The following is a 27,761-nucleotide window of genomic DNA, read 5'->3' on the forward strand; positions in this document are numbered from 1 at the left end:
AGGCTGGCTTTGGGCAGCTCAGCTCCAGAACTTGTCTCTCATCCATTGCCTTGACCATCTGACTGGCTGCTGGGCAGGTGTTCAGTGAGCCCCTGCTGTGCCGACACCGAGCTGGGCCCCAAGGATGCAGAGCAGGTGTCCTATCCCCGAGTGCCTTAGAGTCCCAGATGCCTGGGGAACTGACGGAGCTTTTAGTGCAGACTGGGCTGCTTGGGTTCCCTGTGCACAGAGAACGGGATTGAGATGAGTCAGGAAGCCACTGTGAAGGGACTTGCTAAATGCACCTTTCATTTGTCCAGTGTGTGCGTGTGTGTGTGTGTGTGTGTGTGTGTGAACACCACATATACACACATGCACATTCTAAGGAGGCCTCCAAACCCAGCACCTGCACCCAGCCACAAACGAGCCCCCTGATGAAGGGCACACCACAGACTGTGTTCCTCTGCATCCCAGCTACTGAGGACGCTGCCCCTCGAAGCTCAAGCCCCAGATGGGCTAGTAGCACTCTGCACATTCTCTTATTCCAGCCCCTCACAGAAGCCCCTCAGATCTCCAGGGCTCAGCATCATGGAGCAGGAAGCAGAAACCCGAAGGGTAGCTCGTGGAGTGTAAGCGTGGGAGGTGTCGTCGCCATCTCTGGTCCCCCAGTCTCTGAACCATGGCCCTGAGGAGACGTATCCCATTCCAGGGGCCTGCGTGATGCCTGTGTTCTAGCAGGCAGCACGGCAGAGTTCTGGAAGGCCTGCTGCTTCTGCTGATAGGGTTCGTGGGAGGATCGAGAATCCTGTGGTGTGTAGACCTTGCTTCATTTCATTTGCAGAGAAGCTGGTTGCTTGTTTGGCGGTGGTGCTGTGTGGTATGGAAGGCATTAAGTCAGTCTAAGGGTGGCAGGGCCGGGAGGCCTGATGGCTCACAGTCCATGTCTGTTTTCTGAGAGTAAATCGCTATGTGCTCTGGAGGAAGGGCCTGGTGCAGTCAGCCTTCCCCAGGGGGCTTCCTGGTCACTCCGAAGTGTGGTGCAGAATCCGGGCCTCAGGGTGGGTCCCTGTTGTTGGCAACTGACACTCGGCAGGGCCAAAAGTCAGAGTGGCCATGGGGAAGAGGAGGTGTTGTCGAGGCCACAGTTCTCTCCCTGGCACCGAGGCCAGTGTGTCCATAACCTTCTGAGCAAGTGCTGGGGAAGAGAATGCTGGGTGTCCACAGAGCAGCTTTCCTGTCCCTAGTTCTCAGGATTCTCTTTGCTGAAGGGTGGAGGCTTCAGAAAAGCATGGTCTTAGTCTGCTCAGTCTGTTATAACAAAGTACTATAGATGGGTGTTTAAACAGCAGCCTCTCATAGTCTTAGAGGCTGGAGTCTGAGATCAGGCTGCCAGCATGGTCAGGGTGAGGTGAAGGCCCTCTTCCGGGTTGCAGACTGTCAGCTTCTCATTGGAAGAAGGTCAGTTCCGCTCTCTGAGGTCTCATTTTTAAGGGCACTCTTCCCATTCATGGAGACTCCATCCTGTGCCCCAGTCACCTCTCAAAGGCCCTGCCTCCTAATCATCCCAGTGGCGCTTAGGGCTCCCACCTATGGTTTTGAGGAGAACAGACTTCCAGTCCATTCATTGCAGGCGTTCATGTGGAAGGTGAGTATCTCCAGCCTCTGGCTCCACTTGGGCCCACTGTTGTAGCCATTTCCCAAATCTCTTTGTCACTAACCCTTCAGCTTGGTTTCTTCCCAATCCCTTCCATGCAGCTTGGCTCTCAACTGTGTCCCCAGGGCTCAGTGTAGATCCCGACTCCAGGCCACCTCTGCTGTGCACACCAGGCAATGAGATGTTCAGATCATGCCACAGGGAGCGTTTCCCTTTCCCTCCATCCTCCAGACAGCAGAAGGAACACAAGCAAAATTCTGACGCTATGTAAGGGAAGCTGCAAACAGTTCACTGTTGACAGGGCACCTGGGTTTGGGGGGTGGGCAAGGCTGATTAGAGGCTAGCTCTTGAAAGGGCCTTCTGTGCCATGCCAGAGTCTCTGGACTTTATCTCATGGCCTGTGAAAGACTTTAAGCCAAGAAAGAAAATGATCAGATTTGCACTTTATGTAGATTTTTTTTTTCTGACTTCAAGACAGATTAGCTTGTTTTCATCCAGATCAGAGATGAGGAGGGCTTGCATAAGAGCTGGAGACATTTAAGAAATATTGAGGAGCTAAAGTGGCAGAACTTGGTGAGAGGATGTGGGAGGCAGAGTCTGGGGTGGTGATGGATGGACGATGTGATGCCATTTTCTGAAATGAGGCAGAGGAACAGGTGCTGTGAGGATCTGAGAAAATTTCTATAAAGTGGAAGCAAGTCTGATGGTGATTTGTTGAAAGAATCATTAACCAGAACGTCTGTCGGAAGTGGCTGGTAGGGACTGCATGCCTTTTCCCTCTGAGAAAGTGCCTGGTGGAGAGAAGTGGGGTGGCGGAGCAACGCCTGCCCTGCCGAGTGACTTGTATCCAGGCTGAGAGGGCTGGAAACCTCACACTGCTGGGGAGGGTCAGATGGGGTGGCTTCTGTCAGAGACAGAGTCCTGTCTGGGCCCTCCTCCTTGGCTCACCAGCCCCTGATCCCACCCAGGGCTGGAGTTCTCCACGGAAGCTTTGAGGATTACCCTCAGCTGCCTAGAATAACTTCTTCAATCTTTGGAGGACGCAGAGTAGCTAGGAAGGACAAGGGGAGAACGTTTCAAAGAAAAGAACTGAAAGAAGGGAGAACTCAGAAGAAAAATGAGAAGTGGTTAAAGTTCCATTCTTTGTGCCTCTGAGAACTACAGAGACCTTGGGCTGTGCCTGCATCCAGGTGTGGCCACTTATAATTTTTCCCAGATGGAAGAAAACGTCCTGTCATTCAAGAGGAGTGCCCTGTCACCCCGAGTCACCCGGTCTCCTCCAGCGGCGTTGGAGTCCCGCTCTGTGACTGTGACCTGCCATTGTCACAAAGACTTATCAAATAAGCCCTGAGATGCCTCCTCTGTTCAGAATGTTGCAAATCAACTTCTCCCCTTTCTCATTGAAGGGAACGATTAACCACACACTGATAAATTACCACGAAGTGAGGCTGGCAGTCTCGACAAGTGGCAGTTAGTGAGCACAGAGGAACTTGGGCCCAACGGGTTCCCGAGGCATGTTGCTGAGGGGACAGCTGTGGCTGAATATTCCCAACTTCATGGAGCAGCCACCCACAGGCCTGAAAGAGGAATTGGTAATCAAACACTCTAACTAGCCTGGAAAAAGGAACTCCACTGTGGATGTTAGCATTTAAGAACACTTCATACGTACTTCTCTTTTCACTCCTCCAGAAGGAAAATAGATACCTTGATCTTCATGACTCCCGTTATAAGGACCACTTCACACCAAAATCCAGAAAGTATTACAGAGACACTTTCCACTCTCTGTACAGGCTTTCCAAAATAACAGGAGCTGCGTACTCTCAAGGGTGAGCTGGAATGTTGTTCACCCCCTGGAAAGGGTGTTATGCCTCAGCCTGCTGGAGAGTGTTGAAAGGGACTTGCCTGTTCTGACAACTAGAAAGCCTTCTGAAGAGATGAGAGGAAGGAGAACCAAGTGTAAGAATGAGCCAGTCATCCAAGTTTAGATGGTTCCTGGCATCTGACCTTGATACTTTTGGCTCCGTCTCATCCTGCCACGAAGGGGAGTAATCAGGTTGGAGTTGCTCGTGCTGTGATTGATCCATTTTTCTTTGGTGAAAGAATAATTAACCAGAACTTCTGTCGGAAGTGACTGGTGGAGATTGCACACCTTTTCCCCGTGCAGAAGCACCTGGTGGGAGAAGGCGGCTGCTGGGAGCGATACCTCCCCTGCCAAGTGTCTCATATCCAGGGTGATAGGGCTGGAAACCTCAAAGTGCTGGGGAGGGTCGCTCCTAATTTTTTCCCAGGCAGGAGAAAATGTCCTGTCATTAAAGAGGAGTGCCTGTCTCCCTGGGTCACCCAGTCTCCTCCAGCAAGAGTTCTTACAGGAAGCCCAGGATGGTTTAAGGGTTACTGTCAGCTGCCTGGAACAAACACATTCTGCCACAAAGGGCAGTGATCCAGGATGGAGTTGCTAGTGCTCTGTAGTTAGTTGGTCCAGCTAAACCCTGACCCCCCTCAAGTGGCATTTGCTTTTCAGTTATCTCCAATTCAAATTTGCATTCTTAACGCTTACTTCATTAACTCAGTGTCCTTGTAAGAACATTTCCTGATCTCCTGCCTTTCTGATGTAAAAGGTTCACTTTTCTTTCAGTGGATATTTATCATTCTTCTGATGGGTTTTAGTTAGAATGTTTGGTGGCTACAAGTAACAAAGAGCTAATCACGGTGCTTATTCTTTTCATACGGAAAAGAAGGCCTGAGGCAAGCAGTTGCCAGCATCAGCACAGTGCTCCATGATTTTGGGTGTAAGACTCTGTGTTTTGTTTCTTTGCTTATCCTTTTTCCTTATGATGATAAAATGGCTTCTCAAGCTCTGTCCATCACGTCTGCATTTATTGCAAGAGGGAGGAGGCAGGAGGATGGTACCACAAAGCGTCCCTATAAACTCCTGTGGCAGATTTCTTTTGGGAACCCAGTGTCAGTCTTGGGTCCCTGGACCACCCTCCCATACCCACTTTCAGGGAGAAAAAAAGAGGCAGAGAAATGAGTTACCGTGGTCATCTTAGATCAGTTCTTATTCTCTACCATCTAGGAAATTTCTGTTCTAGACAAGTCAAGATTCTCTTAAGCTAAAGGAAAAGAAAAATATGGATTTTGAATAAGCAAATAGGTAATGTCTGCCATAAGGTCTTCAATGGCTAGCCCCCCCCCAAAAAAAAAAGAAAAATGAAATAAAACAGTGATTTTTCTCTATCATAATATGATGATTTTGATTATAAAATTACTCCACACATTTAAAAGCTACAGAAAATGATCCTAATGAGTAAAGACATGAGAATTTGGCATCTATTTAGAAATCTTTATAGTTTGAATATCCTTTGATCTATGGGTTTTATTTATAGGAATCTATTCTAAGGAAATAATTGTAACTGCGTACAGAGAATTAGCTACAAGAATTTTCCTCATGGCATCATTTATAATACACCAGCCTAAATGTCCAGCTATAGAAATTAGTTAAATAAACTCCAGTATATCCTTCAGGGTAATATTGTACAGCAATTCAGATAATGTAATAAAAGATAATTGCATGGAAATATTGTCATATTACTATCAAAAGTAGCAATAAAAGCAGATGTGTTGGCTTGGCCAAAAAGTTCGTTTGGATTTTCTGTAAGATGGAAAAACACAAATGAACCTTTTGGCCAACCCAATACAATATCATTCTGTTTTTTTAAATATGTGTGTAGTGGATGCATATGTACAGATAGAAAAAAGTTTTTAAAAATTCACGTGGTTAGTGCTTATCTCTGGATGATATGACTCTACGTTTGGATTCATGTCAATGTATGGCAAAACCAATACAGAATTGTAAAGTAAAATAAAAAATAAATAAATTAAAAAAAAAATTTTTTTCCTAAACTGTATTTACTAAATGTACAAGCATATGTGCTTTTTCATAATAAGTGGGGAAATATTAGAAAGCTTAAGACTTGGAGAGAGGAGCTTTTTCACCAAAAGATAGTGAGACTACTTGTGTCCCAACAGTTGGAGGCTCTGAGTAGAAACCTTCTTCCATCCTTCTCCCAGGGCTCCCTGAATTGCTTCCAGTGTTTCATGATGATAGATAATACTAGGATTAACATCTTTGTATAGAAGATCTTTTTTTTTTTCATTCTCTCAATTATTTTTGTAAGATAGTTTCCCAAAAGTGATACCACTAGGTCAGTGGGTATAAATGTTTTTTTTCACTTATGATCAGTGGTTCCAAACTGCTTCTCCAAGGGGCTGTACAGTCACAACATTGCCAGGAATACCTTGCCAGCACAGGGTATTATAATTGTATTTAGTGTTGGCTAATTTAGCAGGCCAAGAATGGTGCCCCATTATTTTGCTTTTGAATTTCCAACAAGGCTGAATGACCTTTTCTTTAAGTTGCTTACTTATTATATTTTTTTATTTGTAAGTTTTGCCATTTGTCTATTGGGATTTTCATATTTTCCTTTTCAATTTGTACAAATTCTTTCTATACTAAAGATAATGATCCTTTTTCTGTTGTGCTAGCCTAAAGATACTTTCCCCAGGCTGTAGTTTCCCTTCTGAGTTTCTTTCTTTCTTTTTATATACAAAAGCTTTAAATTGTTAGGCAGGCAAGTCTGTCACTTTATGATTTTCCTTTTATTTCTTCCAGGTTTAGAAAATTACCCTCACACCCCTCAAGCAGAAGTTTGATAAATGTTCAACTCTGTTTGCATCCAGATTTTAAAAATACAAAACAACTTAGCCATTTAACTCATCATTAATTTATCATGCTACTGGTTTGTGTAAGGATTTAAATCCATTTCCTCTCAGTTTACCAAAATTATTGCAATTATATTTTGAATAATTTTCCTCATTAATTTATGATTCCCCCTTTGTCATAGCTAATTTTCATATAAATGGCAGGGCTCATCCTGACAGTGCTTTTAAAATGATTATCCAGGGACTTCCCTGGTGGTCCAGTGGTTAAGACTCTACTCTCCCAATGTAAGGGGTACAAGTTCGATCCCTGGTCAGGGAGCTAAGATCCTACATGCCACATGGAACAGCTTAAAAAATATATAATAATAAAAATAAATAAGTGATTATTTATTTACCTAAAATTTATCTGATAGGGCTTATCCTACTTCATGACATTTTGAGCTTATTTTCTAATAAAAATTCTTTTGATTATCATCCATTTGAATATAAAGTCCTCTACAGACCCAGAATTCCTTTGAAGACAGGAACTAAGTCCTTCTTAAGTATTTCAGTGTACCTAGAGATAGCTAGTTAATATTTTTGAATGAATGAATTCACCCTTTTGTGGGGCTCTGTTACTAAAATTTGTGGCATTTTTTCCCCTCATGGCATGTGGGATCTTAGTTCCCCAGTCAGGAATCAAACTCATGTCCCCTAGGTTGGAAGCACAGAATCTTAACCACTAGACCACCAGGGAAGTCCTAAGTTCATGATTTTAAGTCAAATCAGGGCCATGAGAAGCTGTGCTTCCCTTTGTTGAATGCCCATTGCAAAGCCCCATCTCTCATCCTCCAGGGATCCATGGAGGTTGCATTATTATTACCCATATTTCACAGATGAAGAAAGCAAGGTGCAAAATGGTTCATCTGCCTGCATTTGAAAGAAGGATAAGGGTTAGACTGGGCATCTTAGCTAAGGTAGCAGTTAAGTAGGTAAATCACAGGACACTGGGGTGTCCAGCACTGGCGTCAGATGGCTGTGTTCAGTCCCAGTGTGACCTTGGCCAGTTACGAAACCTATCTGTGCTGCATTTGTATATTGACAGTAGTAAGAGGACCTCAGAGTGGCGGTGAGTGCATAGTATGACTGTGCATCCTGACTGTGAGAATACATGTACTGTTTTGCCCTTTTTGAGATGCTCTAGGCTGTTACTGTTCACAAGCATCCCTCAAAGATACTGTGGATTTGGTTCCAGACCACTGCAATGAAGCTGATATTGCGTTAAAGCAAGTCACAAATTTTTTAGCTTCCTGGTACATGTAACAGTTTTATTTGTACTATACTGTAGTCCGTTAAGTGTGCACTAGGGTTATGTCCAAAATAATAATGTATATACCTTAAATACATAGTGGCTTCCCTTGTAGCTCAGTTGGTAAAGAGTATTCATATTCCTGCAGTGCAGGAGACCCGAGTTCCATCTCTGAGTCGCAAATATCCCCTGAAGGAGGAAATGGCAACCACTCCAGTATTCCTGCCGGGGAGATCCCATAGACAGAGAAGGCTGGCAGGCTACAGTCCATGGGGTCGCAAGAGTCGGACATGACTTAGTGACTAAACCACCACCATACCTTAAATAACAGTACTATATGGCTAGAAATGGCCAACCGTCATCTGAGCCTTCAGTGAATGTAGTAACAACAAAGATCAGTTCTCACAGATCACCATGGAAGTTTGACATACTGTGGGAATTACCAAAATGTGACACAGAGACACAAAGTGAGTAAATGCTGCTGGAAAAATGGTACTGATAGACTTGCTCAGTGCAGGGTTGCCGCCAGTTTCAATTTGTAAGAAACACAGTATCCATGAAACACCATAAAGCACGGTGTGCTGGTTTAATAGCGCTGTCACCTCAAGGTGACATCCTTCTGAGATGCTCTAGGCTGTTACTGTTCATAGGCATCCCTCGGAGATACTAGGGATTTGGTTCCAGACCACTGCAATGAAGCAGATATTGCGGTAAAGCAAGTCACAAATTTTTTAGCAATGATAGAGCTGTTGCCCAGGCCACTCACTCCATTAACATTTGATTTTCTAATCCTCAGGCCTTATCTTTGCCTTAAAGGTTCCCGTGACCTGCCTTGGAATTAAAGCTTTTATAATGTTCTTTTAAAGAGGAAGTGATTACAATTGTATTTTAAGTACAATTCTCTTTGCAAATGGAAAATCCAATCGATAAATGTTTAACAGCTGTTGTGCAAGTCTCTGGCATTCGTGTAGGCACATGAAAGTAACCGGATGTGTAGATGATCATGTAGAAATCAGATCTAGGCTCAAGTTCAGGTTATTATTTACTAGCCATGTGACCATGGGCAAATATTAACCTCTCTAAGACTCTATTTTCTTATCAGGAAACTATGAATAAAGATTCCTGTCCAATAGAGGGTAACCAACAGGAGAATGTGTATTAAAAGTCACTAAATTTCTGGGACTTCCCTAGTAGTTCAGTGGTTAAGATTCCGTATTTCTAATGCAGGGGGTACAGGTTCAATCTCCAGTTGGGGAACCAAGATCCCACATCCTGCAAGACATGGCCAAAAAATAAAAACTTTATAAAAGAAGCCATTAGACTCCTTACCTTGTAAATGTGGCTCTGCTGAGGGTCTAGGGGAAGAGGGTGATAGTTAGGCCCACCCAAGGCAAAACTGTGGGACATCTAGAAGGACCAGCATGATGGGTGTCAGGGGACCAAGAGAGAAGGGACCACTGGACCTTCTGGACTGAGTCTCCAGGAGTTGAGCTGAGGGTCATCATGACAGTCAGAGTCATGTGGCAAGCCCCAAGCTCCATCCAGAGGCCGCTTGTTTTATCAAAACCTGGCAGGGCTTTATTTACTGACTTGTTTGCCACTCTCTCCTGCTACCCAAGTCTGGTGCTCTCTCTGATGCTTACAGTGTTCATACCCCAGCACCTAGCTTAGGCCATGGCCCCATATTTGTTTGCTGAAGTCCTGAATGGTGCTCAGACCACACTTGTCTACTGACTAAACATGACCCTGGCGATGACATTTCCAATCTAGTTTATAAGCAACTTCAAATAAGACCCCGAGAGAAAGAGACCCTGACAGGTGCAAGAAGGGTCTGTAAAAAAATAATGCCTTTGGTTTGGGAACCTGGTGAAGTATTCCCATGCCTCTGGGTACCTCCAGTACCATGGTACCTCCCCAGGTCCTTAGGTTCGGCCGTACTTTGACATGTTTTTTGTTTGTTTTTTTTTCCAAGAGGGTGGAAATGTGCAAATCTAAAACCCAGAGCTCATTCATCCTCTTAACAAACTTACTTATACCTGCTTTCCACCTGGTCTCGTGGGAAGGTGCAAAGGGGAAAAGCATGGGCCCTGCCATCAAGGAACTCAGGACTTGATGCTTTTACTTACGGGGCCCCTAAAAGGAAGGGGGATGCTTCGTCCATCCTCTCTGGACCTCAGACCTTTTAAGCAACAGGTAATGTGATTTTCCTCTGGCAGCTCTGGGTTGGTTAAATGAAGCCTTGTGTTGGTGGCTTTATTTACAAGCCTGCAGGAGCAACACCAGCCAGCATTACAAGGCTGACTGACCTTTTCTGCTTCCGCCAGGTGCTTGGTTTACCAGCAGCTGTTATCCGGCAGGGTTTCCCAAAGCAGACTGCTGTTGTTGACCTTGTGAGACGCTCAAGGGGCAGCCTATGCCCAGAAAGCGAGTTCGTGGTGAAAGCCACAGCATTGTCAGTGGCATTGGCGCTGGCTGGCTTTTTCTTGCTGCTCAGCAACCACGTTGGGCTCTCTCTTGCTGTGTGATGTCAGCATTAGCTGTGACAGGCAGTTCTCTGTTCAGTGTATTTGCCAAGTAAAATCAGTTGCTTTGTCAGTGACAATAAAGCAGTGATTGATATGATTGCTCTGGGATTTTAATAATTTTTTAATTTAAGAAAATATTAAAACATTCCTTTAAGCAGAGAGCATAGTAGAATGAATACCCACAGATGCATTACATAAACTTAATAGTGAATACTTTGCCACATTTCTTCTTCTGTTTTCAGACTTTGCTGGCAGCTCAGTTAGTAAAGCATCCGCCTGCAATGCAAGAGACCCCGGTTCAATTCTTGTGTCAAGAAGATCCCCTGGAGAAGGGATAGGCTACCCACTCAAGTATTCTTGGACTTCCCTTGTGGTTCAGCTGGTAAAGAATCCGCCTGCAATGTGGGAGACCTGGGTTTGGAATATCCCCTGGAGAAGAGAAGTATTCTGGCCTAGAGAATTCCATGGACTATATAGTCCATGGAGTCACAAAGAGTCACATGACTGAGTGGGTTTCATCTGTTTTTATTGTTGTTGAAGTACTTTAAATTACAGACATAAAGACATTTCCTGCCTAAATACTTCAGAGTGTACGGGCACGCTCAGTCACTCGGTCGTGTCCAACCCTTTGCGACCCCATGGACTGTAGCCCGCCAGGCTCCTCTGTCCATGGGATTTCCCAGGCAAGAATACTGGAGTGGATTGCCGTTTCCTTCTCCAGGGGATCTTCCCAACCCAGAGATCGAACCCACATCTCCCACATTGACAGGTGGATTCTTTACCACTGTGCCACCTGAGAAGCCCAAATCCTTCAGTATTTATCTCTAAATAATGACATTTTCCAATAACCACAGCATCAGCAGCACTTCTAACAAGACTAATAAAACAGTAACTCCTTTGTGTCATCTTATCCAGTCCATATTCACGTATCCCTTGTTGTTGCCCAGAAATCTTATAATTGGTCTGTTTAAAAGAGGACTCAGACTTCCCTGGTGGCCCAGTGGCTAAAGGCTCTGAGCTACCAATGAAAGGGGCCTGAGTTTAGTCATTGGTGAGGGAACTAGATCCCACATGCTGCTGCTAAGACCTGGCACAGCCAAATAAATAAATAAATAAATTTTTAAAGAACTTAGTCCTAGGCTGACATGTTGCATTTTGCATCTTAGGCTTTTAAAATCTAGAATGTTCCTTCCCCTGAGCTTTTTGGATGTTTTTGTTATTCATGCCACTGACTTCTAAGAGTTCTTGGATCTTTGACGAGAGATTACGAAGTTTTGCGGAGATTCCTTCTGTGCTATAGCTAAATTTCTCTTGTTGCATTTGTATTAGGTACTCTTTAACTAGAGGTGTGTGTTTTTAATATTTTGCCATCAAATCTTGCTTCAGTATCTTAGAAATTAATTTATATCTGACCTGGGCTTTTTTTGTTGTTGTTGTTGTTGTTGTTGTTGTTGTTCAGGAAAAAAGCATTTCTTATATTCACTTCTTTTAAATCTCAAATAAAATCTCTTTCCTGGATTTATACAGAATTTATTGACTTCAAATGAATGCAAAATAATAAAGTTGGGTTCTGAATATCAGCCATGTGTAAGGTTAAGGAAACCTCTAATAATTCTTCTTCATGTTCAGTTTGCAGAGAAATTCCAGGAAGTGAAAGAAGCTGCCAGACTAGCCAGAGACAAATCCCAGGAGAAAATTGAAACTTCGAGCAATCATTCCCAAGTAAGTAATTTGCCCGTAAAATAAATGAGTGTGATCAATGATTAGGACTTTGTTCCTTGCCACTTTTGACAGGAAAGAACAAATTTTCACAGCAGGGCATTTTGAAGGCTTTTTCAACTATTAGCCTGTTCACAGTGAGAAAGATGTGACATGTTTTTATGAGACTTGAATTTTTCAAGATGTGGTGATACATTTTGGATGGAAAACATTTGATGAGATGAGAGTTAATGCATGTCCCTCATCTGGAATTCTCTCTGGTCACTGTTTAAATACCAGTGCCAAGGGGACGTGTTTTCTTCTGTGTTGTGGGGGGAGGTCTCCATGAAGCATGCTCATGGACCAATGCAGGTACCTGTGCCCATGACAGAGAAAACTTGGTCGATGCCAGAGGCTCCCCATCTGTTTCCCTATTATAACAAAGTCAGGTGGGAGGTGGTATTTCAACAGCTCTAGTTTAGTCAACGAAAATGTGGCTTTGCCAGGAACTGAGTCATCTGTCTGCCTAAAAGTGTGGTCACTGACTAAAAGGGACCTATCTTAACCTGAAATAAAAATACCTGCCTTCCTGATGTGGGGTATGCAGTAGTAGGCAGAAGCCTTGATCTCATGACAGAGTTATGTGTAGAGAGACAGGGCAAGAGAGACATGAGGAGCAAGCATCTGGGGTTAGGAATAAACATGATGTAAGTGAAAGCTAAGAGTCTGCCGGCCTGGGGGAGAAGAGTGCGGTGGGAGGACCAGGGATGCACTTGGATGGACCGTGAAGGACCCAGAATTCTTCATTAGTGGATCCCTTCTTACCTAATTTTGTATTATTGGATAGTGAGAAGACACTGGAGGTGTTTTATGGCCACTGATCAGGAATTGACACGATGGTTGCATGTGGGTGGTGAGGAAGTCAGGGAGCAGCCGAGGGCAGGAAGACTGGCGAGCAGGCTATGGGGTGGAGAATGGTCATACTGGGATGGCCATGGATGGATTCTGGGGCAAAGATGAGAACCTGCCTCCTGGAAGAGAACCAGGAGGCACGGGCATCCTGAGTGGTCAAGGTCAACACCCTAGGCTTGATCATCAGCCATAGCCAAACCTGGATCACATAAAAGATGTCCCTGTGGATTTATGGAAATGAATGTGTGTCAGACTCCAAGTGGACAGGGACTTTCCTGAATCTTTATAAACTGTCTGTAACGTCATCCAAATGATACTCTTGATTTAGCCTACTAATGTCTGTACTGAGTAATATCTGAGGAACTCTAAAATTGGGCACTTGAAATGGTCCATAGTCTAAGGAGTTTCTTTTTTTTTTTTTTTAGAATGCTAAATTTTATTTCATTAGATAGAGGAAAATCTATCTTTTAATTGATTTTTTATTGGAATATAGTTGATTTACAATGTTGTGTTACTTTCTGCTGTATAGCAAAGTGATTTAGTTGTATATACATACACACACACACACACACACAGAGTTAGATTCTTTACATATAACTGAATAGAGTTCACTGTGCTATTCAGTAGGTTCTTGTGAAAGTTGCTTGATCATGTCTGAATCTTTGCGACCCCATGGACTATACAGTCCATGGAATTCTCCAGGCCAGAATACTGGAGTGGGTATCCTTTCCCTTCTCCAGGGGATCTTTCCAACCCAGAAATTGAACCCAGGTCTCCTGCATTGCAGACGGATTCTTTACCAGCTGAGCCACAAGGGAAGCCCAGGAATACTTGAGTGGGTAGCCTATCCCTTCTCCAGGGGATCTTACTGACCCAGGAATCAAACTGGGGTCTCCTGCATTAGGTTCTTACTAGCTGTTTATTCTATATGTACTAGTGTGTATATGTCAGTCCCACTCTCCTAATTTATCCCCCCACGCCCCTTTTCCCCTTGGTAACCACAAGTGTGTTTTCCACCTCTGTGACTCAACTTCTGTTTTGTAAATAGGTTCATTTGCACTATTACTTTAGATTCTGCATATAAGCGATAACTTATGATACAAAGTTTCTGATATACCATCTTTTTCTAAATGTCATGTTATAGTGATATCTTTAATATCTGAGTTTCTTTATATAATGTTTTTGCTTTAATGTTTATTTTCTCCCCTAAAGTATTTTAAACCTTAAAAAGTCAAGTGTACAGAAGAAATGTTATTATATAGATATATATTAATTACATATAAATGGCTTTTCTAAGCTTTAGTTTTTATTTACCCTTGCTGATGTTTTCCCAGCTATGGAGATCATTGTCCATTTTTCTTTTTATTAGAAATCACACAGTTGCTTGGTTTTTTGAATTTCTTAGAGAATGAGTTCTTTGGCCAAGTTTTCTAAATACTTGAAGATTTTAAACAACCTAACTACAAAAAATTTTAATGTGTTTTTTCTGAATGTAAAAGCAATACATATTTATTGCAGAAATTTAAAATATGCCATACTATAAAGGAGGGAATAAAAATTACCTATATTCTTACCTAAGACATTTTATTAATGTTTTAAACTATTTCTTACTAATATAGTTTTCCAATACATTTTTGTATTATTCTTTTTCATCTTTTTTTAAACTTATGTTTGTTCCTCATGTTTTCAAATATCACTTTTCAAAACTGTTTTAATGTCTAAATAGAATTCCAGTGTTTGTTTATATCACAACTTATTCCACTAAACTCCTATAATTTGGGACAGTGAAGTCCAAAGAGCCTCTTGATGAAAGTGAAAGAGGAGAATGGAAAAGTTGGCTTGAAGCTCAACATTCAGAAAACTAAGATCATGGCATCCGGTCCCATCACTTCATGGCAAATAGATGGGGAAACAGTGGAAACGGTGGCTGACTTTATTTTTCTGGGCTCCAAAATCACTGCAGATGGTGACTGCAGCCATGGAATTAAAAAACGCTTATTCCTTGGAAGGAAAGTTATTACCAACCTAGACAGCATATTAAAAAGCAGAGACATTACTTAGCCAACAAAGGTCTGTCTAGTCAAGGCTATGGTTTTTCCAGTAGTCATGTAGGGATGGGAGAGTTGGACTACAAAGAAAGCTAAGCACAGAAGAATTGATGGTTTTGAACTATGGTGTTGTAGAAGATTCTTGAGAGTCCCTTGGAGTGCAAGGAGATCCAACCAGTCCATCCTAAAGGAGATCAGTCCTGGGTGTTCATTGCAAGGACTGATGTTGAAGCTGAAACTCCAGTACTTTGGCCACCTGATGCAAAGAGCTGACTCATTTGAAAAGACCCTGATGCTGGGAAAGATTGAGGGCAGGAGGAGAAGGGGATGACAGAGGATGAGATGGTTGGATGACATCACTGACACAATGGACATGGGTTTGGGTGGACTCCGGGAGCTGGTGATGGACAGGGAGGCCTGGGGTGCTGCGGTTCATGGGGTTGCAAAGAGTCGGACACCACTGAGCAACTAAACTGAACTGATGTTATTTCTAATTTTTCATTAATATAAATAACATTGTGATAAGCCATTAGTGTGTACTTTTTGTGCATTTGATGGTTTCTGCAAGATAATTTTTTTAAGAACTTTTAATTTTATATTGGAGTATCAGTTCAATTCAGTTGCTCAGTTGTGTCTGATTCTTTGTGACCCCATGGACTGCAGCACACCAGACTTCCCTGTCTATCACCAACTCCTGGAGCCTGTTCAAACTCATGTCCATCACATCGGTAATGCCATCCAACTATCTCATCCTCTGTTGTCCCCTTCTCCTGCCTTCAATCTTTCCCAGCATTAGGGTCTTTTCCAATGAGTTGGTTCTTTGTATCATGTGGCCAAAGTATTGGAGTTTCAGCTTCAGCATCAGGATATAGTTGACAACAATGTTGTGTTAGTTTCAGGTCTACAACAAAGTGATTCAGTTATACAGATACTGCAGGATAAATTCTTGAAATGGAAGTATTGGACTAAGGGTAGGAGGTTTTGTGAGCTTTTGACGCATACTGCAAACATCCCTGCAGAAATGTACAATTCTGACTCCCACCAGGAGTGAATGAGAGCAATTTTTACTCCCACACACTCACCCACAGAGCTTTGTTGATTTGACAGAAGAAAAATGTATTTTATTGGTTTTTTTTTCATTTTGCATTTCTTTACTAGTAAGATTAAATTTTTTTGTTTATTGAGTCTATGTGTGTCTTCTACTGTAAATGTCAATTGCATATCCTTTCCCTTTTTTATGTTCATTTCCAAGAACTTTATTTTTTAGCATGGCTAGTTTTGAACCTATACAATACTAGGCAAAACTGTGTAACTGAACCCCATGGACCCATTAGTTCAGTTTTAACAATTAGGAATTTATGACCAATCAGTGTGGCTCAGCTGGTAAAGAATCCACCTGCAATGCGGGAGACATGGGTTTGATCCCTGCATTGGGAAGATCCCCTGGAGAAAGGAAAGGCTACCCACTCCAGTATTCTGGCCTGGAGAATTCCATGGACGGTATAGGCCATGGGATCGCAAAGAGTTGGATATGACTGAGCGCCTTTCACTTCACTTCACATTTCATCTACACCCACCCTTTCCCTCCACCTCCCAGACATCATTTCATCCACAAATATTTCAGAGTGTAGCTCTAAGAGCTGAGAACTCTAAGAGTTTCTTTTAAATATAAGTATTGGCATTTTGGTTTTCATATCCACTTTAAATATCTCCCCCACATTATTGTTTACATTCTAATATAGTTTATGGCATTTTTTTGTGATGCAGAAATTTAGCCAGAAATTCATTCCCTTCATGGTTCCTCCCTTTGCCTTTATGATTCTTGGAGACTAAGTAAGGTCTTTCTAAGACCTTATCTGAGACCAGATGAGATTGACCTCCATGTGGTATGTCTTATTACAGAAAGCATTACAGAATATTCATAATGATGCTAATAGTAATGGAGACAGCAGACACCCATATCTGATTCCTGGTGTTTTTGGTGTTTTTTTTTTTTTAAATGATCTTTATGTAGCCTTAGGATAAAAAAGGTTATCTCAGCTTCTTCTTGTCATTTGGTTGCTAAGTCATGTCTGACTCCTTTGTGACCCCATGGACCAGAGCCTGCCAGGCTTCTCTGTCCATGGGATTTCCCAGGCAAGAATACTGGAGTGGGTTGCTATTTCTTCTCCAAACTCAGTCACTGTTTCTTATTATAACCATCCCCACCCCCGCTGCCTTTTTAATCTGTGGCTCTCTCCTGTGTTATTTAAGGAGACCAGGTATCCTGACTTGTAGGTTTATCTGTAAAGTCTTATTTTAAAAGTTTCTGCCTAACGGCCCCAGATGCTGTCTTGTGAATAAACGCACAGACTTTCTGGACTCCGTGTGGACTCTCCAGGGCCAGTCTTGTTATTAGTCTTTGTGTTGTGCATTCTGGTTGGAGGCGTTGGGTCTCCCACACTCATAAACACAGCTCCTGCCACTGTCAGGACAAGTGATAAGCTGCGAAGGTAACCCCGTCTTCTACTCAGGCATCCAGTGTCAATGGGACAGATGATGAGAAGGCCTCTTGTGCGGGTCCTGCCGACACACACCTCAAGTCTGAGAATGACAAGCTGAAGATCGCTCTGACCCAGAGGTGAGCATGTGCAAATCCAGGTGCTGTCGCCCAGGGCCAGCACTCCCCTGCAGCCTCTCCCACTGGGCAGGGCTTCAGGAACTTGGGGGAGGAGACTGGTCCTGCTCAGACCAGCCGGTCTTGTCTCCTGGCCAGAGGAAGACCAGCTGCCTTCGTGACTGTTCCCTGTCCACATCAGCATCTGTGTATGTATGTATGAAAGAGAGATGTGACCCTATGCTTTTTTTTTTTCTTCAGCTGTACTGCATAGCGTGTGGGATCTTAGTTCCCCAAGCAGGGATTGAACCTGGGCCCTCTGCAATGGAAGTGTGGAGTTCTAACCACTGGACTGCCAGGGGAGTCCCTGTGCTTATGTTTCACTTTGTTTTGTTTTTTGAGAAGCCAAATTTATCATTTATTTGAATATGACAGACTGTCTTGAACATCCAAGAGAAACATATAAAAACCTTAAGAAACTATCTTTAAAATAATATAAAGTCTCACAAAAATCAGTAGCTTTTCTATATGCAAACATCACATTGACTGTATATTTGAAGAAGAGATTTCCTTTATAATGCCTGTATGCTAAGTCTCTTCAGTCGTGTCCAACACTGTGACTTCATGGACTGTAGCCTGCCAGGCTCCTCTGTCTGGAGGATTCTCCTGGCAAGAATACTGAGGTGGGTTGCCATTTCCTCCTCCAGGGAGTCTTCCCTGACCCAGGGATCAAACCCACATCTCTTATGTCTCCTGCACTGGCAGAGGCGTTCTTTATCACTAGAGCCACCTGGGAAGCCCTTCCTTTATAGTATGAATTATTATATTATAATACAAACTATAAAATACATAGGAATAAACTTATAAAATGTACAGGATCTTTGTGAAGAAAATTCAAATAATTTTGAGGACCATACATGAATAATTTAACAAATAGAAAAAAGTCTATTGGAAAGGAGTAGGAAGCCTTAATATTTTAAAAAAGTATCAATTTCCCTTAAATTGATATATAAAGTTAACACAGTCCCCATAATGATATCAGCAAGATTTTAATTTTTAATGACTACAGTAGCCATGTTTGCGTTTTTGTATCTCGAGAACGTGGCCCCTTTCCCAAAGCCAGGCTGGACCTCATCGTGTGGGCTGGCCCTGTGAGCACCCTCAGGGTCGCTGTCTTTGGAGTCATTCTGTTCACCTGGCAGGGAACTCTGCCAGCTCCCCCTAGCCTCCCTGTGGCTGCGTTCTTCAGAGCTGCCCTGTGTAAGAGCTCTGTCATATTAATCCCTCTGTTTTACACAGATGAGGAAACCGAGGCCCAAATGATACAGCCAGTCCTTGCCCAAGGTCACACGGCTGGTAGATTCTCCGCTGTCCCACACTGCCTGCCTATACTCAAGGCAGGAACCTTCAGGAATCCTCCCAGGGACAGCCAGTCGTGCTCCACAGCTGGAGCCGATGGGTTAGCACCCGCTTCTGCCACCCAGCAGCCTGGCCGGTGCTTGGAACTCAGTTCCCATGATCTGACCTGGGAATTCCAGAAGGAACTGAGATCCACAGATCCAGCACCTGCTTTGGACTATGGGTTTTATCAGGTGCTTCAGAGGACAAAACTCTGGCCATTCTCTCTCAATCATCAGGCAATCGTGAGGACTGTTTTTGGTTGTTTAAGTCACAGTGGACTGCCTGGTTGAAAATGTTTCACCCCTAAAAATAAATGTTTTTTTTTTTAATTCCAGTTTAATTGACAAGTGAATTACAGGAATAAGTGTGAAGTCATTTCCCTAAATCAGGTCAGATTCTCACTCGTCAATTCTGAAATTAATCACATGATAGTATTTGCTGTGTTTTCAGTCTGTGGTGTTTGAAACCAAAAGTACATATTTTCCAGTCACATTCCTAGGACCTTGAGGTGGATGAAAGATAATGCAGATTATTAAAATACAGTTGTATTTACTTAAAAAAAATTTTTTAAAGAAGACTTTAGATACAGAACTTTCCTCAGCCAGGCAGTATAGATTAGAAGCCAGAAACTTTTTTTTTCTTAGTAGCTGAGTCTGATGCATTGGGTTTTTTAAAAATTAGTTTTTATTGGCATATTCGATCCCTGGGTTGAGAAGATGCCCTGGAGGAGGACATGGCAACCCACTCCAGTATTCTTGCCTGGAGAACCCCCATGGACAGAGGAGCCTGGTGGGTTACAGTCCATAGGATCACAAAGAGTAAGACACAACTGAGCGACTAAGCACGTAATTGCTTTCCAATGTTGTGGTGATTTCTACTGTACAGCAAAGTGAATCAGCTCTACCCTTCCTTTTCAAATGTCCTCCCCATTTAGGTCACAGCAGCTATACAGAAGGTTCTCATTAGTTACCTATTTTAAACATAGCAGTGTGTATATGTCAATCCCAATCTCCAATCCGTGCCGCCCCCGACTTCCTCACGTGGTGTCCATATGTTTGTTCTCTGCTCGTGTGACTTTGTTTCTGCTCTGCAAATAAGTCCACCTCTACCATCTTTCTAGATTCCATGAATAGGTGATACTATGAGATATTTGCTTTTCTCTTTCTGACTTATTTCACTCTGTGTGACAGACTCTGGGTCCCTCCACATCCCTGCAAATGGCACTATTCTGCTCCTTTTTACGGCTGAGTAGTATCCATTGTATGTATGTATCACGGCATACGTATCCATTCCTCTCTTGGTGGACGTTTAGGTCACTTCCATGTCCTGGCTATTGTAAATAGTGCTGCAGTGAACATCGGGCTCCAGAGCAAGGAAGCAAAGGGAAGCGTTGAATGGGCAGAGCAGCTTGAGGGGAACCTAACTGCAGTTTGTTTTTGAAAACTTCCCTCATCCCAGAGGATCAGAGATTATCATGTGGTTTGGTGATAACATGGAGGCATCCCTCAGACCTGAGCTGACATGGGGTCGGCCAGGACTCCCTCACACACACTGTGGTTGAACCCCAGTTCTTCCCTCAGGGGATTCCCAGCCCTGTCTCCTCTGTCCTCTAGTCCTCAGCTGTCAAATCTGGATCCAGGCTGTCTGTTTAAACCTGGGGTCATTGGGTTCCAGAGAGTGGGGCGTCAGGAGCTTGTTGAAAAGATCCACAGCTTTCACGAGAGTCTCAGGGGGCCTGGGCTCCACCCCAGCACTTCAGAACCTTTATCCCTGAGGCTCATTTCAGGAAGGAGCTAGACATGGGGCAAGAGGGACCCCTCCTGTGGCCAGGAGTCAGTAGGGAGCAGGCAGGGGGGTCTCTACCACAGTGTGTGGCTTCATTCATAGTGGTTTTTTTAAATTGAATTAGAGTTGATTTACAATGTTGTGTTGATTTCTGCCATACAACAAAGTGACTCAGTTATACATATATGTATATAGTTCTTTTTTATATTCTTATCTATTATGGTTTATCCCAGGATGTTGAATATCATTCAAGGGTTCCATTCTCTCCAGAGTTCCCTGTGCTATATAGGAGGACCTTGTTGTCTATCCATTCTGCACATAATCGCTTGCATCTTACTAACCCCAAGCTCTCAATCCGCCTCTGCCCCAGCCCCCTTCCCCCGGCAATCACAAGTCTGCTGTCTACATCTGTGAGTCTGTCTCTGTTTTGGAGATAGGTTCATTTGCGTCATAGTTTAGATTCCATACATAAGTGATGTCATAGACATTTGTCTTCCTTTTTCTGACTTACTTCACTTAGCATGAGAATCTCTAGTCGCATCCATATTGCTGCCAATGGCATTATTTCGTTCTTTTTTATGACTCAGTTCATTCTTAGTTTCATCTCTTCCTTCTCTGAGAATTCTGTCCTTTCTAAAGTGATGCCTTGAGAAAAATCACCCAGCAGGGCAGATTAGTGTCCCTTTAGTGGGGCACATATGTTCCCACTAAAGAGAGGTGCCAGGCCTGCGGGACCCTTGGTCCTTGTGGACAGGCCACGGTAGGAGAGGATGTAGCCTTGAGGGCTGGGCTGAGGGGGTGGCTGGGTCCCCCCACCCCGGGGCAGTGGAATGGATGGCGCCCACCACCCCAGTCACTACCTGGCCCCCGCCCCACAGTGCTGCCAACGTGAAGAAGTGGGAGATCGAGCTGCAGACCCTGAGAGAGAGCAATGCCCGGCTGACCTCAGCGCTACAGGAGTCAGCAGCCAGCGTGGAGCAGTGGAAGCGCCAGTTCTCCCTATGCCGAGACGAGAACGACCGGCTCCGGAACAAGGTGGGCTCAGCTGAGACCCTAACCCACGGGGAGTGGGGGGCCAGCATGGGACAGGGTAGCCAGGACCTTCCTTCCACTCCTTCCCCACCCTCCCTCCACCTCCCACCTGCCTTAGTAAAAGAAGTGTAGCCACACCCAGAAGTGACTTAATCCTTCTATTGAACCAAGTCTCATAGATGTGTTGCCAAGGGGAAGAGGAATCAGTGGGAGACAGCAGCTTTGTCTCTCAAAGAGCACCCTTCCGTGTGCACTACGGGTGGGCCTTTCGTGGGCAGCCTCCTTTTGGTATTTTCTGTTGGTTCAGTGACCTTCCAGAGGGTGAGGGAAGAAAACAGACTGGGGAAATGGTGAGGCATGATTGCTCAGAAACCCTGCTTCTGTGCAGACCACTATTTCCGAAAACGTGAGTTAGGAAGCAAGGACAGGGAGTGTGAGGTGGGAAAGGGGTGCCCATTGCCCTCATGTGCCCTCCACCCTCCTACCTCGACATCAGAGCATCTCGACCTTTTTTCAGGATTCACCCGTGCCCTTCTCTGTAATTAGCCCCTCACACTCTGATGTTGGGCTGAATTGATGTGGAGGTTTGGGGGCCCCCAGTTGAGGTCCCGGGGTTGCCATGCTGTTTTGCTGGTCAGCACTTTCACCCCACAGTTGCTGACTGTGGTCTGCTTTGCAGATTTCAGGGTCCACATCACATTGAGATGGGGACTGGCTCCCCTCACCCCCATTTGTAACTCCCCACCCTGTTCTGAGTGGATCCCCTGGAGACCGCTCGCCTTCCATGTCTCACTTTGTGCAGATGGCACGTGAAACTGCCTCGTGTCCTTTTTTCACAAATTGCTGATGGTGAGGGGCGGAGGCCAAGTGCTGACTCTGCACCTTCCCTCCTGGGCTGGGCTCATCTGCCTGCCAGAGGGATCGATCGCTCTCTTTTTCCAAGCCAAGAGCTGAGTTTTCTCGCTTCACATCTGAGTGTAAGAACCAAAGGGCCGTGCTAGGGCGGGGGCAGCGGTGGGGGGTGGTGTGGAGGAAGCGCCTGCTGTGTAACTTGCTCGCTGTATGAGAAGCCCTGGGAACTTGACTTCCAGGGTGGAATGTGGATGTTGGGGGACCTCCGACAGCCCCCAAGGCTGGGGGTGCAGACCCCTGAGGGTTGCTGCAGTCATCTCTGAGAACTGTCCTCAAGGTGACTACCCAGTGCCCTTCATCCCGAGGACTGCCACTGTCCACTAGTGGGGACCCCATTGACCTGGCGCTCTTGTGTTACTTGGTTCCATTCCTGCCATCCACTCTGTACCCACACTCTGGCCCCTGGAAATTGCCCAACATCAGACAGCAGTGCCAAGGTTGTCAGGCCTATACGTCCCTTCTGGGGGGTCAAGCTGGGGAAGGAGAAAAAGATGCACTGTGAGGATGTGCCAGGTCAGCCAGCAACTGTCATCTCTCCAGGAAGAGGCCCACAGGCCAGGCCCCTTCTGCATGCTGATGTGGGGAAGGGTCATCTTGATTTAAAAGTGTTGGAAATGTCATTGAGTCCCACAGAACTGCTCGATTCGCTACCCTGCTGGCCTCAGCTCTGGAGATGCAACAGAATCATTCAGGGCATGATTAAAATAATGTGAACGTCATTCTGAGAAGAAGCAGACAGATTCATGGGACATCTAGCCCCTACTTGTGACAGATCCTTAAAAGCAAACCTAGAACTACTGTCCTGTGGCTGCAAGAGAAAACCAGAATCCTGGAGCATCCTGAAGCCAGGTTGTGTGACTTCCATGGCTTCTCTGGTATTAAGTGAGGTGCCCTGTGCCAGTATGAGCAAACAGCCTGGGGCAGCCCCATAGAGTTCATTTGTAGCCACAGGGAAACATTTGTAAGTGGGTTAATTTAGGGTTTATTTTAAAGAGCTGTGGCAATCTCTTGTTTAATGATTAAAGTAAACCCCATGGACTGCAGCCAGCCAGGCTTCTCTGTCCATGGAATTCTCCAGGGAAGAATACTAGAGTTGGTAGCCATTCCCTTCTCCGGGGGATCTTCCCAACCCGGGGATCAAACCCGGGTCTCCTGCATTGCAGGCGGATTCTTTACTGTCTGAGCCACCAGAGAAGCCCAAAGTAAACTGGCACCCCTGCTTTAACATGTGATATTTATTATTAAAGATTGACGAGCTGGAAGAGCAGTGCAGCGAGATCAACAGAGAGAAGGAGAAGAATACCCAGTTGAAGAGAAGGATTGAGGAGCTAGAATCAGAACTCCGAGAAAAGGAGACGGTGAGTGGCAGAGCTCTGAGCCGTGCTGCTCACGTCCCCTGGGCCTTGGCGGGTGATCTCCATCCAGGGACACGGCAGGTGGCCATGGGACGTGTGATCGGCCCTGGCAGCTGCCCAGACAGCAGCACAGAGACAGAGCCAGGAGTCACACCAAGGCACAAAGAGCCCAGAGCAAAGGCCTGACCATTACCCCGTGCAGCCTCCTTGTGGTTATTATATATAGCCAGTCTCTCAGATCCAGGAGGAGTTGGACATTTTCAAATGCTCTTGGAAACTTTCATAGATAGTCCCTCATCAGAAATTGAGTTCTGCTGTCAGATTAATGCAGCAAGAACCCCCAGTCACATAGTCATTTATCTCCTGGGGGGACAGGACAGCTAAGTACAGTGGCTCCCCTGTGTACAAACGAGTCCCATTCCGAGAGCATGTTCACAAGTCCAGTTTGTTCCTAAGTCCAACAAAGTTAGCCTAGGTACCCAACTAACACAATCAGCTACGTAGTACTGTGCTGTAATAGGTTTATCATACTTTTCACACAAATAATACATAAAAAGCAAACCCAAAAAATAAAACATTTTTAATCTTGCAGTTTAGTACCTTGAAAAGTACAGTAGTATCAGCTACCTCACCACTGCTTTGACACTTGCTTCTGGACCTCCTGGACTTGAAATAAAGATACTATACTGCTGTCCTCTGTACAGTCCTGTGTAGTAAAGGACACAAAAGCTCAGCCACGTGTGGAGGATGCTTGCATGTGCCAATGTACACCAGGCACATGAACTGATTTATGCAACTGGACATGCGAATGCACGTTCTCATCTTTGTAAGTCTGCAGCTCGAAGGTTCCTATGGAGGGGACTCACTGTCCACAGAGGCTGGAGACTGTGGGCAAGTTACCAGTCCTCTCTCAGCCTCAGTTTCCCTACAAAAACAGAAATCATACTTCTCTTTTCATGGTGGTATGCAGGCTTCATGCTTTAATTCATGGGACATACTCAGCCTTTAGAATTACCTGATGTGTGTTAGGTATAACATCATCACCATTATTTATACAGACAACACAGGTTCCAAAAGCTGCTTCCATGACTGTACACACAAAGTTGGCGATTTTCAAGAATACATTTTATCTCACTTGCTCTCATATTCTTCTTCAAACTTCTGTCCCCTGTAGGAGTTGATAGACCTCCGAAAACAAAGTGAAATCATACCTCAGCTCATGTCAGAGTGTGAATACGTCTCTGAGAAGTTAGAGGTAAGAGCGGGGAGCACATGCACTTTGACTCAGGTGCGAAGGCATCCGTCATGTTACCCATTTCTCCGAGGCCTCTCCCATTCTCGCCTCACTTGGTGAAGAAGAGTGACTTTGGATTTCTAAACAGCCTAACTACTTGCTGGTTGCCTGCTCTGCCTCCAGGGAAAGACTCAGCTGTGTCTGCCTTTTTGTTTTTCCACTTATACAAAGGTGTCATGTGAGTAACTGTAGTGCAGGAGGCTGTTTCCTGCCGGCAGAAGTCCCTGCAGACCCACAGAAGGGCCAGGAAGGAGCAGGGGACAGAGGGAGGGCTAGGGAGAGCCTCAGACCAGGGACTGTTCCACTGCCTCAGCCAGTGACCTTGGATATGACCTTGGGCAGGCATGCCTCTTCCTAGCCTCAGATTTCTGATCCACAGAAGGAGTGTTTGCAGGTCCTCCCTCACCTCCACGGGTCTCCTCACTTCTAGAGCACTTTGTTCAGGTACACAGCCTCAGTGGTAGTAACTGGTTCCTGTAACACATTTTTAGAAGGCCTCATTTTATCCCCACAAGATGGAAGCTCTTGTTTGCTATGAAGAATGATCACATAAGGACTCACAGCAGTCCCGCCATTGGGAGCTTGACTGTCTCCATGGCAACACCACAGGACAGACGGTGCGCAGACCCACCGTCCCTGCGTCTGGCACGGCCAAAGCTCCCTCACGGACAGCCAGCAGCTGGCCTGGGGCCAAGGAGGCCTTGCCTTCTCAGGGGAGACAAGTCACTCTCCCATTCATGCTGTTTCTCCCCCAGAATGGAACCCAGAGGGGGCCCTGCGGACAACCCTGGGCCTGGGGCTGAAAACCCCATGGGCTGGGATGTCAGATTTCCTCTGCCAGGCACTTTATGAAAGCATCGCTTGGCACCAGGCTGCTTTGGGCAGAACTCTGAGTTCTGCATTCTCTGTGGGCATTGTCTTAAGAGGAGATCTCTGCTGGCAAACAGCAGGAAGGAGGGCCACACACCTGATTTCCGGGGGTGGGGGAGCACTTGACCCTCCAGAGGCAGGCCCACCGCGGGGACTAACTGACTGACTCTCACAGGTCTCAGTGGGCTCCTGCTTTGTTCCCAGACCCTTCTTTCTGTCTCTCTTTTTGTAAAAAAAATATTTATTAATTTGCTTTTGGCTGCGCTGGATCTTCATTATTGTGCTGAGGCTTTCTCCAGTTGTCATGAGCAGGGGCCACACTTTGTTGTGGTGCATGGGCTCCTCACTGCAGTGGCTTCTCATGCTGCCGAGCTTGGGGGCTTCACTAGTCGCGGCTCCCCAGCTCTAGAGCAAAGGCTCAGTAGTTGTGGTGCATGGGCTCAGTTGCTCCGAGGCCTGCGGAATCTTCCCAGACCTGGGATCGAACCCGTGTCCCCTGCATTGGCAGGCGGACTCCCCTCCACTGTATCAGCAGTCCGCCCTCTCTCCTTCCGCTGCAGGCGGCAGAGAGAGACAATCAGAACCTGGAGGACAAAGTGCGGTCCCTGAAGACGGACATCGAGGAGAGCAAGTACCGACAGCGCCACCTGAAGGTGGAGCTGAAGAGCTTTTTGGAGGTGCTGGACGGCAAGATTGACGACCTCCATGACTTCCGCCGGGGCCTCTCCAAGCTGGGTGCCGACAACTAGGTCCCGCGTGAGTCCCCAGGATGTGTGCAACCCGCAGTAGTGCTAGGACGTCCTCTCGTTCGCGTGGCTTCTGTCAATGCAGGCGCGGTCTGTCGTGTTTCCAAACCAGGGGTGCCGTCCACCCTCTCCTCTCCAGAATAGAAATCCCCCCTCGCTTCTTCTCTGGCCTCGCGAGGTCGTGGATGACTGGACGATTCTGACTCAGGAATCCAGAACTAGGCCTACCTTAAACGTTTACGCAGTCAGGGCAAGGATGTTTGTATCTTCCTTAAGGGCTGTTGCAACCATATGAACTGGAAAAAAAAATAGTATTTTCTAATCCAAATAGGAATAGCCTTTCCACCTCCGTTTTTTTTTTTTTTTTTTAGTAGAGTTCAGAGTATTCGAATGTCCACCAGGCTCCAGTGCATAGGGTGTGGCAATAGTAACTTCCCTCTCAGCATATATAGAGATACTTTCAAACAATGCCTTAGTAGATACTTGTTCTGAGAGGAGACGAGTATCTCCTGGGGGTGTTTCCTGGCTGGGGAATCACCTACATCCACTCAACCCACTTCTACTGGCCCTCCAGTTTATAAGGTTGCGACAGCGTTCCTTTTCTTGGTTTTAATTTCTGAACAGGTTACTGCGCTGTGGGGACAGCACACAGTGAGGGTGCCTAGCACAAAGTAGGTGCTTAATAAATATTTGTTCAATTAAATGTATACAAAGAATTTAGTGTTTTAATCAATGCCCGCCCCCCTCCTGTCAAAGCCCCTGTTGGAAAGTCCCCCGTCCTGGTGCACTGGGTCATTCTTTATCAGGCATGAATGTGACTTTGTGAGCAGACTCATGGATTGGCTCAGGTGGCCCTGGGCCAGGGAAAGTGGCGGTGGAAGCAGCAGGAAATTGTCTGAGCCTCCCCCAACCCCAGGAGCCCATCCTGGTTCTCTGTCCCAGGG

General features: G+C 45.3%; 1 protein-coding gene across 3 annotated transcripts in view; it reads left to right on the plus strand.

The window, feature by feature from the left end:
* Positions 1-27,533, plus strand: part of HOMER2 (homer scaffold protein 2) — a 126,953-nt gene extending 99,420 nt beyond the window's left edge. For all 3 annotated transcript variants that reach the window (XM_040257535.1, XM_040257533.1, XM_040257534.1), the window contains exons 4-9: positions 11,798-11,890; positions 17,340-17,446; positions 21,487-21,643; positions 23,800-23,910; positions 25,082-25,162; positions 26,632-27,533. In XM_040257535.1, the coding sequence (XP_040113469.1) occupies positions 11,798-11,890; positions 17,340-17,446; positions 21,487-21,643; positions 23,800-23,910; positions 25,082-25,162; positions 26,632-26,820 (738 nt within the window). In that variant the 3' untranslated portion in view covers positions 26,821-27,533. The remainder of the gene's footprint in view (positions 1-11,797; positions 11,891-17,339; positions 17,447-21,486; positions 21,644-23,799; positions 23,911-25,081; positions 25,163-26,631) is intronic.
* Positions 27,534-27,761: the final 228 nt, after the last annotated feature.

The sequence above is a fragment of the Oryx dammah genome, unplaced genomic scaffold, assembly GCF_014754425.2.
Source record: "Oryx dammah isolate SB20612 unplaced genomic scaffold, SCBI_Odam_1.1 HiC_scaffold_16, whole genome shotgun sequence".
NCBI classification, from domain to species: domain Eukaryota; kingdom Metazoa; phylum Chordata; class Mammalia; order Artiodactyla; family Bovidae; genus Oryx; species Oryx dammah.